This window comes from Lygodium microphyllum, chromosome 24 (genome assembly GCF_053477565.2).
Source record: "Lygodium microphyllum isolate KBCC chromosome 24, Lygodium_microphyllum_v1.1.10, whole genome shotgun sequence".
Lineage (NCBI taxonomy): Eukaryota > Viridiplantae > Streptophyta > Polypodiopsida > Schizaeales > Lygodiaceae > Lygodium > Lygodium microphyllum.
The window spans coordinates 91,908,300-91,927,352 of NC_141158.1; the positions used below are offsets into that span (position 1 = coordinate 91,908,300).

General features: G+C 40.6%; 1 protein-coding gene across 3 annotated transcripts; it reads right to left on the bottom strand.

The window, feature by feature from the left end:
* Positions 1–5,465: 5,465 nt before the first annotated feature.
* On the bottom strand, positions 5,466–14,103 carry LOC148015362 (lysine-specific demethylase JMJ13-like). 3 transcript variants are annotated; one of them, XM_087665028.1, is made up of 13 exons: positions 12,883–14,103; positions 12,637–12,793; positions 12,321–12,540; positions 12,146–12,199; positions 11,987–12,066; positions 11,125–11,402; positions 10,610–10,996; positions 10,002–10,525; positions 9,778–9,921; positions 9,406–9,507; positions 9,233–9,328; positions 8,878–9,106; positions 5,466–5,912 (listed from the first exon to the last, which is right to left on the bottom strand). In XM_087665028.1, the coding sequence occupies exons 1-13, from the start codon at positions 13,199–13,201 to the stop codon at positions 5,890–5,892; spliced, it is 2,613 nt and encodes an 870-aa protein (XP_087521154.1). In that variant the 5' UTR covers positions 13,202–14,103; the 3' UTR covers positions 5,466–5,889. The 3 variants fall into 3 exon arrangements, with proteins under 3 accessions (XP_087521154.1, XP_087521153.1, XP_087521152.1); XM_087665027.1 differs by having other exon boundaries at positions 8,645–9,106; XM_087665026.1 differs by lacking the exon at positions 5,466–5,912 and having other exon boundaries at positions 6,154–9,106; positions 12,883–13,702; positions 13,789–14,101.
* Positions 14,104–19,053: the final 4,950 nt, after the last annotated feature.

Below are 19,053 nucleotides of genomic sequence, written 5' to 3' on the forward strand. Positions count from 1 at the left end.
TAAGCATAAGGGAAACTTATTTCTAGAACCAAGGGGTCAACTTAGCAAGGGGCTGCTTGCCAAAGCAAGGGGCCTACTTCTATAGGGAAGCACATGGTATCTGCTTCAATCATAGATAGAGAAGAGAAAGAGATTCAAAGTCTTACTTGTTCATGCTTGTGGGAGAGCCTTATGCAAATCCGTGCACCTAAAAAATCCAACCCCTCCCCCCCCCCCCCCCCCCCACGGCCAAAATCCATTATAAGGCTTATAGTCTTAAACCTTTGACTCAAAGGCTTAACCATAATATTTAACATTGTCCCTTTTCACACTTGGCCCTTTTTTTTAAATGGCCCTTTTCACACTTGGCCCTTTTTTTGAACTAGTTATTTTCACACTTTGCCCTTTAACTCAAAGGCTTAACCAAAAATTTAATATTGTCCATTTCCACACTTGGCACTATTTTTTAATTTGTTTGAAACTTATGTAGGCCATCAAATGTCTATTCATATCACTGATTGGTAGACTGGTTATTTGTAGAGATGCATTTGCACTTCGAAAGGGTTGACTTGGTTATACTTAAAGCTATCTTCACACTAGATGCCTTGAATTGGACAAGAAATTGTGTTCACACTAGAGAGGATTGCAACAAGTTATTATGTGAGCCACTTGCAATATTGCTTTCATGCTATGAAGATCTAAATTAGTTATTTCTAAAAACTAATTTAGCTATTTATTATTCATGCTACAGAAAGAAAACATGTTGCTTTGGAAGACACTAAAGACTATTTTTATGCAAACTTTTGAGAGCTATTCGATATTTGGAAATTTGCCAAAAATTTATAGGAAATTTGTGAAAGCTTAGTATGTGTTGAGGAGCTCTTGGACACCACTTTGGCATCAAATTGGTCTATTTTGGCACTAGATTTGCATAGTTTGGCCATTGTTGTGGCACTTGCATTGCAACGATATTTGTCTTCTTGGTTATGCACTTGATATTGTCTCAACTACTTGTTGGTTTGCCCAAATTATATTGGTTATGGATTCATCTTCTACTTTGGAATATGCATTTTTTAATATTGAAAGGTTGGATGGCATAAACTTCTCGTATTGGAAAGAACAAGTACATAATGACTTGGTACCAAAGAAGCAAATTAAGCCTATCAAATACAAAGGGGTAAAGCCCAAAGAGATGGAAAAATATGCATATGATGACATACATGAGCTTGCACACTCTACCATTATGTTGACTCTCTCATTTACTTTAATACAAACCATATAGATGGTGGTGCTTACAAAGTTTGTAAGAAGTCATGCAACATCTTGGAAAAGAAAAGTGTTGATTCCACCATTATGTTGACCCTCTCATTTACTTTAATGCAAAGGATATAGATGGTGGTGCATACAAGAAGTTATGCAACCTCTACCCTTTATGTTGACTCTCATGCAGATGGTGGTGTATGCAGAGTTTGGAAGAAGTTATGTGACCTCCATGAAAAGCAAAGAGTTGCATCATAGGTCGCTAGCTAAAGAAGCTCATAGACTTTCATATGGAGAAGGGAACATCCATGTCCAACCATTTGAATAACTTTAATACTATATTTAGCTAGTTGTCTATAGGACATATTTCTTTTGAGGATTCAATCAAAGCTATGTTTTTTACATTGCGTGAAAGTTGGGATATTTTTAGGACTACAATTAGAAATTCAATATCTATTGATGGATTGGTTAACTCTAATTTTGAGAGCAATTTGCATACAAAAGAGTTTAAATAGAAAGAATAATTTGGTTACTAAGCGATCTAGTGCACTTATGATAGTCAAATGCAAGGAGGAAATCCCATGATAAAGGGGAACTCAAGAAGCAAGTCTCACATAAGGAAAGATGTGGAGTGCTTTCATTGCATTAAGAAGGGTCACATAAAAAAGGATTTCTTTAAATGAAAGAGAAATAACAAAGGCATGAAAAAGAGTAATAAAGATAGAAAAAATGAGAAAATTTTGAAGGCAAAGATTGAGGAAGTAGACACCATATGCAACGACAATGATGATGGTGATGTATTATAAATCTCTACTCTTGGCGATGCATTCCTTATTGCTTCGAATGATGCTATGTCACAAGACTAGATTCTTGATTTGGGGCCATTGTTCCATGTTACTGCTCAGGGAGTGGTTTGCTACTTGCGATGTGCAAGTAGAAAGAGATGTGTTTGTTTGGGCAATTACTTTCCATGTAGCATTGTTCCGTGTATTACTTACCAATGGTTCCTCTTTAAGCATATACATTATGTACTGAACTTCAAGAAAATCTTAATAAGCATTGGATAGCTAGGTGACTACTACAATTTCCTTATATTTGCTAGCCATTCTTGGAAGATATTCAAACGGTCACTTGTTGTTATTGCTAAAGGGCCAACTTTACACTCTTTATGTGTGCCTAGTATGAAGGATCACATTGTAGCTACCACTAAACAACTATCTACATCTCTTTGGCATCATCATTTAGGTAGTATGTCAATGATTGGAATGAAAGTTCTTTCTCATTTGCAAGACTCTCCTTCTTTTGACTTTTTTGACTTTGCAATGTGTGAGCATTGCATGTATGAAAAGCACACTGAAGTGTCACATAAGAAGAATCTTCATATGAAGAAATATGAACTATTATTGCAATGTGATGTGTGTGGGCCTATGCCTATAATTAGGAGGAGCATTTTATTTTGTTACATCCATTGATTATGTTACATTTGATGTATTCCAAAAGTTCTTGGCTTATACAAACAACCATTTAGGCAAGAAGCTTAAATGCCTAAGGACTAATAATGGTGAGGAATATACTTCTCACATCTTCTAAAACTTTTGTAAGATATGGGATATCAAAAGGGAGTTGGCACTCGTAAAAACCCAACTCCAAATGGTGTAGCAAAAAAGATGAATAGTACCTTGTAGGAAAGGGTTCAAAGTATGCTATCAAGTACTGGTCTTACTTATGGTTTTTGGGGTAAGGATACATATGGATCTTAAGACATCTTTCTTATATCAGTATTTGCATGAGAATATCTACATGCAATAGCCAAGGGTTTGTTGTGCAAGGCAAGGAATATTTGGTATCTAAGCTCGTCAAGAGCTTACATAAATTGAAGCAATATCCCAAGGAGTAATATCACAAGTTTGATGCTTCCATGAGATTTCAAGGATATGCAAGGAGTGAGACAAATTACTCTATACACAGAGAAGGCTATGGATGATAGCCTTATCATCTTGATTCTTTATGTGCGTGGCATGCTTATTACCAAGAAGTCACTAGTGGATGTTGATGCATTGAATAAATGGTTGCATGAAACCTTTGGCATGAAGGACTTAGGAAATACAAATCTCATTCTTGGCATGCAAATTATGATAGACAAACATAAGAAGGTTCTCTTTACGTCTCAAAAGAAGTACATTGGGAAGGTACTTAAGCATTTCAATATGAAGAGGGGGAAGGCTATCAATGTTCCATTATCTCCATGTTTGAAACTTAGCCAAGAAGATAGCCCTAAGTCAGATGAGAAGAAGGTTGAAATGCCCAAGATATGTTGTCTATCCACTATTAGTAGCTTGATGTATGCTATGGTAGCTACACATCCAAACATTGCATATGCAATAGGATAGCAAGTATATGGCAAATCCTAGCAAGAAGCAGTAGTGAAGAGTATCATGAGGCACTAAAGCTATGTGCATTTTCTTTGGAAGGAAAAATGCATATGTTTTTGTGTGCAAATGTTGATTTTGCAAGAAATGTGGACTCTAGGAAGTCTATTAGAAGTTTTGTCTTCACTTTTATAAGAGGTACTATCTCATAGATCCCTCAATTGCAACCATGTACAGACTTATCTACCACTAAAGCTCAAATATGTTGCAATTATTAAGGCATGCAAGCAAGCCATATGGCATACTTGTCTAGTGGGAGATTTGGCTATTGCACAAAAGATACCCATTTTGCATAGCAATAATCAAAGTGCCACACTTAATGGGATCCTTTTGATGTCATTCTTAGGTACCTCTCGAACTCTCCTTCAAAGCATTTGTTCCATCCACACTTACTAGCGCTATGGGAAGAGGGAAGAGCAAGAGAATACGAGGGAGAAGGGGAAGAGAAATTGAATAGAAGTACTCAATGCCCAACTCTCATCTCTTACTCTCTACTCTCCCTCACAATCTCTCAACATGAAGCTCAAGTTGAGTACAGGGGGGAGCAACAACTTGAGGTCATAAGAAGATAAGAGAAACGATATCCAACCTCATCAAAGGAGGGAAAGGAGACCTAAATTCAAGGTACATCACTTACAATGGCAAAAGTTTCACATTGGGACTTTGCATATTTAGGCAACATCCCCCAAAACTAGCTTTAGAAAAATAGCAAATTAGAGATTCAAATTATGCAATGACTACAAAAACGGAGTCACCCATAGACACATGGTCCTCATGCAACCAAGAGGGCAAAGATGCCATCTTTCTTTATTCTCAAGGTCAATCTCTATACAATTTGATGAAGAGCTTATTCTCTTGTTGTGTTTATTAAGGCAATAGCTAGAGGAGAGAGAGCATTGTGCCAACTAGGTACAAATGCCCTACGTCATGGAGACCCAACTGTTAGCATTCTCAAGGACATAACTAAGGCATTTTCCAAATGTGCTATGATGGAACTTAGTGAGCTCATTACCAACCACATGATTTGGTGAGCTTACCACCACACTAACATTGGTGGTTCTTTTACCAACAAATCTATTAATATACCTATCGTTGCACAAAGCAATCATATAAATCCATAGGACATATTACACCAAATAGACAACAATGCTTGCCAATATCAATTTGAGTGCCTTGAGGACGCACCACACTAACAAAATGAAAATATGCCACGTCGCTTGTATCCTGATACTCCACTATCCCAAGTCATTCAATGAATAAGGCATTCATAAGAGCATGCTATTTAAAAATTTCTTACAAGTTTTGCAATCACCATTTTTTCCAATGGGAAATATGAGCTTATTGAGGAGTAATGGGGATAGATATATGAATTCATGCAATTATCTTATAATTTTACCACAAGAAAAAATCCAATAAAAGTTTATAAGTTCTATTTTGATTGCCTTCTCTACTAATTTAAGCGAAGAAAGGTGATGCATGAAGGAGAGGAAATTGCCCAAGGCTTCCAAAGTTGAGGCCCTTCCTTGAGGAAACTTTGAACATCTAGATGGGTTACAACCTTCAAGGACACACAAAGAGCATATCCTTTTAGAATTATGCAAAAAACAAGTGGTTTATGCAAATATTTTCGTAATTTATGGGATAAGGGTGTTTCGTCGGTAGATTTAGGCCTCCTTAAATGGCATTACATGCAACTTGTACTTCATAATGTATCGTAACAAATTTGAGCATTTGAAGAGGGTATAAGGGCAAGTGCAATTAGAGTAAGATATTGAATCTTTGCTACATTGAAGTTAATAACTCTAGGCTACCCTGATTTACCTTTCATAATGACAAAAAGCAAGAAATGATTCTCACTTTTTTTGGCTTAATTTTCTTACCAAAGAGGAATTAAACTATATTTATGTTCTCCTACTCTTTCAAATTTCTTATGTCCAAGAGGACTATTTTGTTCCATCTATAGTGTAGCATTCAATGTGGCCTTCCATGCCAAAGACCAAGGCTTTTAATAGGTGATGGCCTTTTGGAATCAACTAAAGGGACTATAAACAATACTATAACAACATTACATTTGACCATGTATACTTCATTAGAAATAAACATACACAACATCAATAATTCTCGGAACTTCCATTGATCCATGCTCAGCCGTACGTTTGAAAGGATGTGCCTTGCCTTGTTCCGACTCTTCTTGATTTAGGCGAAGCGGTCCGCTGATTTTCTAGTTTAATGTATTTAGGCCAACTGCACGCATTTAATGGATTTAGTACTGAATAAGTTATGATTTCGTAAAATGTGTAAACTAATGATTGCGGGGTTTTCACTTTGTTAAGACAAAAGCCAAGACTTTTTGTACGTGTTGTTTATTTGATGAGTTAACCGACTCGTGTGAGGTAATGCAAACGAAAACGACATCAAGAAAATAACGTGTTGACCACACCCCCCCCCCCCCCCAAAAAAAAAAAAAAATCTTCACAAACTAAAACAACGACCATAATAATATTTTTAAAGCCTGGTGAAAAACATTTGCTCAGCCCAGGCTCCAGCCTGTGCCATAGTTCTTTTCGACCTTTCTCAAACCATTCAGACATCCGTGACCCCCTTCTGCAGATTTGTAATAAATCTTGACATGCAGACATTGTGAATTCAGCCACTGCAATCGGTTATTAAAAAGCCACTTCAGACCCACCGCCCACCACACGCTGTAGCAATCACCAGCATTTCTTTCCCAACTTCCATTACCATGAGTAATAAAAAGCGGAAATGAAGGTCGGAGCCTTTCGACTATCTACCACATCAAACAATACAAGGTTCCAACAGTACAGCTTCAACCAAATCATGGTACAGAATGAAGCCCGACAGCATAGAATGCCTTACATCTGAAATAAAGAGTGTGATGAATTGCCTGCCAGCACATCAGGCAGCAATTCATGGACAACCTAATTGGTGCAGCTACAATCACTGCAATCTACTCAGCTACAATTACTGCAATCTGGCTTTGAATTGCATGCAAACAATCCATGTAATGTACATGATTGTCATGCTTTATTGGACTTCCAGTGCTTGAGCACTAGGAAAGAACAAAGAATTCTTTCTGAATCAGCCCATCATAAATGGCCAGCTAAGAAATGAACTGATATGTAAGAGACAGGTTAGAGTGTCAGTGTGTATTTGTGTGTGTGTGTTTCTTGTTAGATTCAGCTTCTATGTTCATGCATACAGGGAAATCATCTAGCAGATCTTGAAATGTCTGCACCACCACCTGCCCATCCGGAAGAAAAACGAGGTTGCATGTTAGAATACCGCCTATAATCTAATGGATCAACAGTCCATTTTGATGGGTCATATTCTTCATCCTGCACATAGTTTTGCAACTCTGAAGAGTTACTTGGAACATACTCTGTGGGCCTACTGAAAGTCCCCTTAGTCCTTACATTACTCCAAGTGCTTTCAGCATCTACATTTGTCCAGTGAGAATGTGACGCAGACCTCTGTTGTCTTCTCAAATAATTATGAAATTGCCTCCTGTCCCTTGTCTGCCACGCAGGTACGTAAGAATATTTAGATTCTCTGTAAGTTTCCCCTCTAAAATGGTGGCGGCTTTGCTGAAAAGAGTTTGGCCTAGACATGGCTGGCAATCTATAACTACTACCCATGGAAGATGGTGACCTGGAAGTTGGCAATGGGTACTCAGACCTTCTCCGCCCAGGGCTAATCCATTTCTCACCTGGCATTCCATCACCTATAGGCCTTGTCTTACTTCGCTGCACCCCAAACTCAGCTCCTTGTTCTGTCCCATTTTTACACTCCAATGTTGCTTTTCCATAATAATAAGTACCACTGGACACAGCATGGCCACAATTGGCATCTACAATTTCAGGCCCTGGCTCTTGGTAGTAACTACTGTAGTTACCCACGCTCTGAATGGCCCCTGAACAAGGCAGTCCACTAGAAAACTCATGTCCTATCTGCCCAAGAGGTTCATTTCTCTGCCCTTTATATCGCCCTTCATTTGACTCGGTGTTACAGAAGCTTGACAGTTCATTCTCTAAATAATCAGTTTGCCATGGTGCTCTCTGCAAAGATGTAGATTTATGAATATCCAACATGCTGTTCGGCCTAAGCCTATTTGAAGCATTGGGAAGTGATGCACTTTCCCTCTGACATGAATAAATTTCTCCAGAACTGCCATCATTCTCAAGTTCACTCACCACTCTGAACTTACTACCTCTATGACTTACCTCACTTGATGGGAACAGCTCCTCCTGTTGTGAAAATGAGCAGTTTTCAACAGGTTCTCTCAGCTCCCCTTCTTCCAGTAGATTGTCAGCTAGGACATCTGAAGTACTACAGTGCTTATCAGTGGAAGTAATACACCTATTGGTTGGAGTGTAACATGGAGGACCCTGGTCTAGGTAATATTCATCAGTGATAAAAGCAGAATTATCTGCAGGAGAAGACCAGCTACCCCCACCATGTCCAGCATAAGAACTCAAAGCCTCTTGATTAGGACACCAAGCAGTCTCCACTTTTGCTTCAGATCTCTGTACCGGGTCCAATTCTCCTAAGGGGTGTTCCTTCTGCGGAAGATTTTCTATGTTATGAGGGAGTGCAAGCTTCATTGATTGCTCAACCTTCTGATTGTCATGAAGGTTAGTCTCTGTACCCGATCCTGAGCTACCACCAGTTTTCCTAATGGTCTGAGAGCCTGATGGTTCCATATAAGTTGAAGAGCCTGCCTCTCTTTCAACTGGAGTATCAACCAGTTTCTGCTGCTTTAAAAAGCCAGCTTCAGAAGATCTGGGCATCTTTCCTCTAGCAACCTCAAATCTACCATTTAGATCTGTAAAGTCCTGGGCATTCTCAGCCACAACCTTTTCAGAATTCCCACACGCACCCTTGCTCTTTACCAAAGGATCCTCCTCACTTCCAATGTTTTTCAAACCAGAGGGATCCTTGATTTTGAGATGACTGACCTTTTGAGCCTGTTGCCTCAGAAGGCATTCATTGTCCTTCATAGTATCACCCGACAACAGGTTTTCCGTTGAATCCACAGGATTTTTGGATGTCAATAATGTTCCTGATAAACATCCACTTTTTGCCAAGCTTTTCCCTATGCTATTCTCAGTTTCTGTAGCTTTTATGCATTCAGAAAGCCCCTTTTCACAAACCACCTTTTTCGCTACACTAAGACTGCTTAAAACATCACCTTGCAAGCTGCACTCCTCAAGTCTTTGCCTCTTGCGGTCTAGTTCTGACTCCTTTCTTGCTTCACACTTTCCATTCTGTTCACAAGAACTAAGTTTCCCTGTGCCAAATGCAGGCTTCTGGCCTACACTCGTGTCTTTAAACCTGAGCAACACTGGCTTCAGTTCCGACTGTCCTTGGGTGGTAGAGTTTCTAGAATTTTGAAGAGGCCCATCACCTCCAGCAGCAGCCTGCTTGGATAAAGAAAAATAGAAATATATCAACGTGGAAACTCAAGTTGGTAAAAAGAACACCCGCCAACAAAAAAGAAGAAGCACACACACATGCTCTCACAGCAAACAGACAGGAAAAGCTACCTCGCAAGATGACCTCTGTGCAAAAGACTGCTGTACTAATCTTTCAAGTTTGCCTGCAGAGTCTTCTGAAAGCAGTTGTTTTAGACATTCACAGCCCTGTGGGAACAGAGTTGTGAGATTTCTGTACATTAAATCATTCAACAGCATGGTTTATCAATAAGTAAGATGCATGCCTGCAATGACAGAGCCTCAAACGTATTCCCTGCAATTCTAACATGTTTAACCTTCATTGCCAAGCCTCGACTCACAGCATCATTCTGCCACTGTGCAATAACCTGCAACATGACAACACTTTAGTAGCCTTAAAAAGGAACTCCATCTTGAATTATTCGTATGCTCCTGACCCATTATTGATAAGATACAGATTCCAGCAACACTAGCTGACTGATCTAAAAAGCAGAGATATCCCACTATTATCTTCAGGATCAACACAAAAGGCTCTACCACATTGACACCCCAGAAGAAGGGTCTCCTTCATGCACAATTTTTGTGCTGCCTAGAGAGTTTTAATTGGTGCAGTCCAAGCCATGCAAGCACAGCATTACCTCTGTCATAGATCCTTTCAGACCAAGTTCATGGACTATGTCACGAACAAGGATTCGATAATTTTCAGCAGAAGACTCTTCCCTTTCTGTCCCATTACTAAAATGATTAGATGGTGGCGACTTTTCTACACCTGAAACCACAGCCTGCAACGAGAAACCTCTGTTTATTAACAGAACATTCATTGAAAAATCTCACAGAAACAATAAAAAGGAGTTCTCTTTACCTCAGGCTTTATAGGTGTCATTCCCTGCTCATCAACTTGGAACCGCTTACTTCTTGTCGGTAATACCCGCCGTCGCTTCACCCTAAAAGCCTCCTCTGTGTCAGACTCTTCCTCTTGGCCTCCTTTGATTCCTAAGGAAGACACTGTGGCTGAAGCCTCTGACTGAACAGTACTACATGCATTCGGGCAATTTGGTCTTTCTGATCCACGGTTTTTACATTCAACACCAGAAACTTCCTCTTGGGTTGTTAACAACCTCTGTTGCTGCAGCAGTTCCCCAGTTCCACTAAGCGGAGACCCTGCGGAAGAAGCAACGTTATCCATAGGATCCACTAGTCTAATTTTTGTGGTTTCTTCAGTGGGCCAGGCTTCCACCACAAAAGAATCACGCATTGAATGCCCTTTTGAAGCTTCTTTCAGAACTTCCTCCTCTTGCTCAAATTTTGAAGCAGCTGCCTGTAGCTCTTTGAAGTTGCTCAAATACACACACCGCTCACTTCCACAGACGCAGTCCCGTATTTCTCCTGAAATAAGCAGACAATTTGAAGGGATTACAACATGCTTGCATCAATTATACCCACTGTTATGCCACAGGCAATAAAACTCACCATGATTAAAACAGGTGGGTTCAGGGTAACACTTGCAGGTTACATGAGAAATGTAGCATGCATGTTTGCACCTCCCACAAAGCACATTAGTGATGTTACAGCTAATTTCCCGTGCTCCTTGCTGCTTCAGGTACGATTTCACAAGATGCTGGAACCGCATCAGTAACAGAAATGCAACTTTGACACACTTATCATGATCCTTGTTCTGATCTCCATCCAAATAAGAGCTGCCACCTGTTTGAGAGATCATCAGAGCTTCTTTGCAGAGCAACTCTTCGTGAGGGAGCAATGGCACACGATTCAAAAACTCATATCGTGAGCAAGCTGCAGCTCCAAATGGGAACCAATCTGCCATTGCAAAGTTCACGGCCTCTCCACAATTGAACCCTGCAGCACATGGGCAGACTGACATCAACAAATCTAGATACTTGGCATATTACCAACTCTTACAAACAAGAGAATTAGGTATCTTGTAATGTTTGTTATAACATAGACAGTTGACTTGGTAAACATACCATGACTAAAGCCTGCATGATAAGCACGAGGAAATGTGAGGACAAACTCCCCTGGATTTTGAACAGCTCTGAAAACAGGAACTCCATGCTCTGAAAGAAGCTTTGGAGCAAACATAGTTGTCTTTCCAAGTAGCAGGTCCAATGCTGCCCCATTTCCCACTTCCTTCAACATCCCTGAATCATACACATGCTCTTGCACAACCTTTTCAAAATCAGAAGCTGAATTCCCAGGGACACCATACCAAGTCTTTGGGGCACCAAAATGATGATAGTTAATGCTGTGAAATTCAAGGTAAGTTTTCCATTAGCTGTGAAATCTGGAAAGTAGTATGAACATGAACTGTCACTTTTTATGGGACAATTATGATGGGCATGCACTGCATAAACAAAGTTTCAGACAACATGTGAAAGCAAAAGCCAGTAATACATTGGTAAGACAGAACACAAGCATAACTCCAGCTCCCTTTCCCTTGGATTGACTAATGCTCAACATAAACAGATGGAAGAGAAATCTACAATAGTTAGAAGAGGACTGGTCTCGTTGAGAAATGCCCAGGTTATACCAATAAAATAAAACTGAGAGACTACGCAGTTCATAATTCTAACCCACCTAGCACGTCAGAAGTAAAAATATTCCCCGATTGTGAGGACCCCAATCTGCTGGTCCCATTCAGAAAAATGAAATGCAGTCAATGAGTACAAAGACTGTCACTGCCCCTTGAATCAAGCACTAAAATGGCCATCATTCTACTTAATGAACTGACTTGGTTCATAGTTGTGCTGCTTCACATATTACTTAGTTGGACAGCCACCAAAAAAAAAAAAAGCAGTCGTGAAGACTTGAAAGTCCCGTCAAAAATACCTGTACAAATAGTGATCTTCGATATGCCAAGCAAACATACTAAAAAGCATCCCAATGTAAAGCATAGGTTCTGTGACCCCCTGCACGAGCACACGATACAGTTAGGCAACAGCAAATCTGACACCAAATCTTGTGAAACTGCTGCAAAAACAAGCTTACTGGAATTGCGGTCTCCATCAGGCGCAGCGTTGACATGGGCAGTTTTGAAATTTTCTGAAATAGAAGCATAATCAGTAGACCAGCTTTGAAATCAAGCCATATCTCAAATAGCTAAACCATGCAGAGGGTATAGCAGGCCTTTGATTGTCACAAAATACAGAAAAGAGTAGGGCACCTTTAGATTCCACATGCTCTGAGCAAGGGGGTCTGCACTGGACGCAGAAAACGCACTGCCTTCAACATCACAAGCATACTCAACATTGCGAATCTTCCCGGAAACAAGCTCTTTCCAAAACTCCGCTTCAACAAACTTTGAGGGAAGACTTGCAGCCGTTGAAAACTTGCGAGCAAACATTCTGTTTGCCATTTTCTCATATTCATGCAAAGAGTAGGGCCTGTACTAGGTGGAAAAACCACTCCTTGAATTGCTCTTCTACATCATATGTTCTTGCTGTACCATGAGATCTAAAAGCAAGATTATAAAAACTCACCTTTGGCTTATGGGAAATGTGGTCTTATCATTTTCATCCCAGTTTGCAAGCCTCATTGGCTGAACCCTAGTGTAAAACTTGAAACCAGAAAGCTCTTTTGTTAGGACAATTCCTGCAGGGACAGATGAGACTACAGGAGGAACAATCTTGCACATCCCTGCACGAAAGAAAAAAGTAACGTATTGGAACAATCCACGGAAATAAGCTTCATTGAGTACGTAACAATTCAGTTGCAGCACAACCGACCATATTTAGAAGCTTGACTGGCAATGCGCTGTATATATTGCAAAGGATCAATAAACTCTTCCTTGGTCGGATGATACACGGGGCAGAGTTGTATGTCGTCAATCCATTCTACCTGTCCCACTCCATGCCTATCTGTTTTGGTCTTTGCTGCCTCGCTCTTTGCGTTCCAAATATCTTTACGAGGATCCTGCTGCTTAAGCGCATCACCTCCGCTTCTGGCTGAAGCGAAGCTGTTGCTTACAGTCATATCCCGTTTTGCTTTAGTGCCGAGAGACTCCACACCAGGCCTGTCTTCTCCTCTCAACCGGAGTCTCCCCATCACCTGAAGCCGCGCAACAACAGGGCATCAGAGCGTAGCGTTTCCACGAAGAACTGCCATGCACTTCTCAAAATCTGCCAGCAGACATCATGTTTCACGTGTCCATGCCTCGAACCACCGGGCGTGTTCACAGGACGGCCCTGGTCTGCATTCAAGGCCAGCGGAACGTAAGGCGCATCTGAGAAGTAAAAGCGTTGGCAAGATGCCTGTTCCTCCCCCTGTGTTAATCGAACCTCTGAAGTAAAAACGTTGGCAAGATGCTTGCTGCCCCCCCTGTAATAGTCTAATCTGTGAAGCCAAAACGTTGGCAAGGCGCACCTGTGAAGTAAAAACTCAGGCAAGCCGCACCTTCTCTCACGCTATTAAGACCGGTTCGCTAAAATTACTACTCTCGCAGGAGTTTTCTTATAAAGAAGGCGACGATTCCGAATTTGTAAAAGAGCAATAAAAGGCAGTTGCTCTTCTGCTTGAAGGATGAAGAACCGTTTGAGGACAAAACTCCTGTCAAAGTTGAAAGAACGGAGAATGCAGGAGGAGTCGTGTCTGGTAGAGACGGTTACAAGACAAGAGCACACAATGTAGCCTACCAGAAAAACAAAAGGCTGAAAGTCTGGTGGACTGTGGGAAAGGTCGGAGGTGCGCCGTCTACGAAGCGGTAAAAGGCCTGCGCGCGTGGCATGGTGGCGGTCTTCGTCTTCATCTTCGTCTTATTCTCCATTTCGCGGCAGCAGGAGAAGACGCGGAGAGAGAAGGGACAGATGCACAGACAGAGAGAGAGAGAGAGAGAGAGAGAAGGGGGCGGGGGGCCGATGGAACGAGTCGTCGAAAGCGAAAAGGGCATGGATGACAAAAGAAAAACCAACAGGCACAACAGGAATAAGAAAATGATGGGGAGGTGAAGAGGGAGGTGCGAGAGAGAGAGAGAGAGAGAGAGAGAGGTGAAATGTAAGAAAAGAAACCAAGAGAGCGAGAGAAAAGCGCTCGTCGGTACGACCGCCTACCTCCCTTCGTCGTTAGATCTTACCGGCTCTAGCCCGTCTCCCACCGGCTCCGTCCCTTCGATCCTCAAAAGCCGCTTTCACACCAAAAGTTGGGTCGCTTACCAAACAGTGCTTTACCTCGGAAGGTAACAATAAATACGGTTGGGGTATCTTGCTATTAGAACACTTTCACATGACCTTCAGTCCTCAAGTCTTATGGATGTTTTCAATGTATGATGTTTCCAATGCATTTAAAAATGCTCTACGAAGCGGGACAATTATCCATCAAGCCCCCTAGGTTTTGTGAATATAGTATCTTTCAATGGATTTGAAGATATTGGTCAACTTCATATGCTCAGGAAGCACAACAATCGTTTGTCAAGCCTTGCTAAAAATTCCATTCTAGAGGGCCAAAAATTTGGCCCTCTAAAACAAGCAACCACTACTCCAAACATTTTAGAAGGTTTTTCATTGGTCACTAGCCATCTTCATAATCTATAACATAGTCTACTTGTGTTTAAGCATCTAGAAAGAAAAAAGTTAATCAAAGGTAGCCTATTTTACCTACTCTCCACTCAATTGTTGTTACAACATGAGAACTAGCTAACATTTCATTTAACCCTACCATAGATCTCTGATTTCCTACCATGCAAAATTCCTAGTTGTATGCTCAGGTGATGGTGCTCTTAGAGTCTTATATCACGAGTATTAATAGAGCAATGAGGGGCCAATATTTGCAATGAGCAACTAAGATCATCCCACTAATCGTACCAAGCTCATTTTGGATTAGCGATCATTTTGCTTTCAATTTAATATCCACATCCACATATTAATTAGGATGACTGCAATCACCACCACAAGTAAGAGTTATCTGTTGACTTTAGAGCCTATGGGTTCATCAACCTACAAGGTGAAAAAAGTGAAGTAGAAGATGATTCCATGCACTAGCTAATTTTTTATTGATCTATTAAGAAGACTATTAGCATATTAGTCAATTCATGGGTGAGTATGGGTGTAACCTAATGGGATGGCCACAAGAGTTTACTTTGTGCTTGTTTTTTAAGATCTAGCCAAATTTATATGGTTGACTAACTTTTATTATTATTCTATTTATTGATCGACTTAATCCAAATATTGTCATATTTTTTGCCTATTTATTTAATGACTCCCTTCTCCTCATTCATTCATCACTTGTGCAAACTTCAAAGCAGGTTCTATTGGAGAGAGGGGTTGTTTCACATAGCCAATGACTTACTATCGTACATGACTATCTCATTTTTTGGTATATATGGATTCCATTTCCTAAGCATACTTCTAAGTTCTCTCTCATTGCACCTACTTCTGGCATGATATCAAACATTCAATCTTGTCCCAGCCTACAAGCATAAACAAATACTAAATATATAGATGTTGTATAGCAAAACCCTATCAATAGAAGCATAAAATGCAAGTTGTATAGCAATAAAATAAAGCATATAATCAAAACATAGGCAATTGTTGTCAAAATGCAAGTAACAAAAGGCTAGAAACAAGTTGTTTTGCACTAGAATCAGGTCAATTGGACAATATAGTTAAGGAAGATCAAAATCGTTAGTTTGGCATACCTGCTACAACAAAGAAAAGCACTCCAAGACCTAACATAAACATCGGATGCCATGCCAAAAGTGGATGCAATGATGGAAGTGTAGAAGACCATTGTAATATACTACACAACATATGAGAGATTGCAAGAAAAGAGAAACACAATAACACTACAAAGAGAGAACTTAGAAGTATGCTCATGTAATAGAATTTATATACCAAGATGAGAGATTCATGTACAATAGTGAGTCATGGGCTATGTGAGCAATGGCACCAGCTCCCTCTCTCCAACAAAACTTACATTAGAAGTCTAAGTGATGAATGAATGAGGAGGAGAGAGCCACTAAATAAGCTAGCACAAACTATGTCAACACTTGGATCGGGGCGACTAGGAAATAAAATAATAATAAAAGTTGTTTGAGCATAAAATAATGGTTAAATCCTAAAAAATAGGTGCTAGAAAAAGGCACAAAATAAACTCTCATGCCCATCTCACTAAACTATACATTGTCTGACTCATGAGTTGACTAATTCGCTCTTGAGCAAGACTAGGGGTGCTCGAGTGGGCTAGGCACTGAAAGGATGGTTATGTTTACTACTATGAGGCCTTGTTGAATAGACATCTAGAGCTACTATGATTCTTCTCTATTTTCAAGACCTAGTACGATCAATGTCAACAACAAGTTCTCTCTAAGGCACCTTGGTGCTAGCTTGATCACCCATTGCTTGGATATCCATAGTCCTATTTTGATTGTTATAGTTGTATGTAGTATGATGAGTTATTATCATTGTATTCTATTAGAACACCCATGATTTGAGCGAGGTTGCTAGCAAATTAGTCAGCTCACGAGCGAGTTTGTGTGTGGTTTAGTGGGATGGGCACTATAGTTTATTTTTACATTTTTAAGCACCTATTTTTGAGGATTTAGCCATTATCTCATGGCCAACCAACTTCTACTATTATTTTGTTTGTTAGTCTACTTCATCTAGATTCCATTTCTCAAGCATGCTTCTAAATTCTCTCTTTGCAATGTTCTTGTATTCTTCTATTTCTCTCTTGTGCAATCTTCTACACATCCATTGTTGCACCCACTTTAGATAAACACTAGAAAATTATTTGTTGGACGGGGAGACAAAATTCTAAATCGAGAATTAAAAATTTAGCAAGCAAGTCAACATTAAACAAAACTTTGATATGTTAGCATGCATGAGCCAAACAAACTAAGTACCCCCTTCTTTGAGGGGGTACTCAATTCACTTTAGTTTGCCCCTTGGAATGCCTACTTAGGTCAACATGATTGATTTGTGGATTATCACAACTCTCAAAAGTGAGTTTTGCATGTGTATGTCGCTATTCTTACTAGACTTTGAAATTAAAGTGAACGGTAGGTGTAACTTTTGCATCCTCACTTACTAGAAACATGCCTATCTTTACTCGTCGAACTCTTCAAACTCTAGCTAGGTATCTATATCCATTACACAGCCAAAGCCCTAGTTTTTGTGCACATGAACACAAGTCTAGGAGCTTCATTTGTAATGCTAATTAGCCATGTATTTGTTTATCGCTTCAACACTAACAAGTGTTTGTAACAGAAAAACAAAGAGAAACTTGAGCTAAGGAGAGAGCGGCCACCTCTAGGCATGCACAATTGGTATATTAACTTCCTCGAGTTCATGAAGTGTCACCAAATTTAGGACTGAGACATGCACAAGTCCTTGGACTTGCGTGTGCAACTTATCAACATGCAGTGTTCCATCCCCACAAAACAGGTAGCAAAATTCCATACCAAAAAGAATTTGGAGCAAACCTGAATTTGAGGTAAGAGAAAGGTGAGTTGAGGAGAGAGAGAGAAAGTGCAGTGGGAGAGAGATCGCGATTGGCCACTACTAGATATGTGCCACACCATGTTAGCCTCCTCAGGTTCGTGATGCATCGCCAGTTTTAGAAATACTCCATGAATGGAACCAAGTTCCTTTTTTTTTTAAAAGGGTTCAAGTTAAGCGTCGTGGCCGCACACACACCTAACTTCGACTTAACTGACTTGCTTGGATAGTTTTAACTTGCGTGTGGTTGGACTCTTACTTTGGGTTATGGGGAGGGTCCCTTTAATGCAAATGTTTTGTATATTAGACCCAGTTGTCAAAGCGTTCCTTGGAAAACAAAAAACAAAAATTAAAACGTTGGCGCAGTTAAGGGCCCAGGGGCGTGTGCCACGACGGTGCCCCTTCCTCGTTGGAGCTCGGAAGGACCAAAAGTGCAGAGGGATGAGGCATCAGCGACGGCGTTTGCAACACAAAACACCGGCTTGTAAGTTGTCTCGTAGCAGCCGGGCAACTTCGACGCCACATAAGGCACAAAGACGAGGTCAAATCCGGTAGACGGTTGCTCATATATTCATTTTCTTCTTTTTCTTAAATTTGGAAAAATTTCGAGAAAGTTGATATGATGTATATTCATATTCCCGCAGGACAGAATCTCATAACGATAGACCCTGGATTTACCGTGCTTTCTAACCGCTCCCACGTACTACCGGCACGTGTCCTTCCTTGCACGTATCATTGATGATGCAGGCCACACTCCGCTCGGCGCTCATCCACGCATTGGCATACATGCGCAACATGCGTCGCTCCGTCCATTGACTTTGTCCGGTCAGTCAAATGGCTTACTGGGCCCGATCCCGCCACGTGGCGAGAGCCCTCGCTGACTCTCAGCGCGACACGTCAGACCGACTTCCTTTTTCGGCTTTTCTCAGCGGAAAGTGATACTGCGGTTTCACACCCTAAAGTTTAAACACAGGTCACATGGAAAAAAGCATATTTTTGCAGGCTGCCAAAAAAGTCACTACTTTGACTAGGTGGTACAATATTAAGATGGTTTCCCCACCCCTCCCCCCCCCCCCCTTTTCCCTTTGAGCACTAGTTGGGAACCCAAAACCCACCACATCAAATATAATTCTTAAAGTGTTGAAATATGTGTTACCAAAGAAAAAAAAAACAACTCGTAAGTTTGTAAACAGCTGGCACGCAAGCTGCTCACGAAGCTTCTTGGACTATGCCTTCACCAATGGCACAAAGTGGTTTCGGGTTTGAAAGTTAAGAACCATGAAAACCTACAAATTTGTGAACTTCTTCCTATTCGATCATAAACTAGGCCATGGTGGGACTAGGCCCTAAGGCACAAGCCACTCGCAGTCTAATCGACCTAGGTGAGGCAACTAGTATGTACTTGCGGTCATGTAGATGGGTGTGTATCGGTGCGACTTGACTTCTCTATGCATTTTGTAGGATTGT

Coding starts and splice junctions, on each gene's coding strand:
- LOC148015362 (XM_087665026.1), bottom strand. CDS start 13,201: ATGGGGAGACTCCGGTTGAGAGGAGAAGACAGGCCTGGTGTGGAGTCT. Junction 11,403..11,986: donor GAAGATCACTATTTGTACAG/GTATTTTTGACG, acceptor TGAATTTCACAG/CATTAACTATCATCATTTTG. Junction 9,329..9,405: donor TTGAGGCTCTGTCATTGCAG/GCATGCATCTTA, acceptor CTGTTCCCACAG/GGCTGTGAATGTCTAAAACA.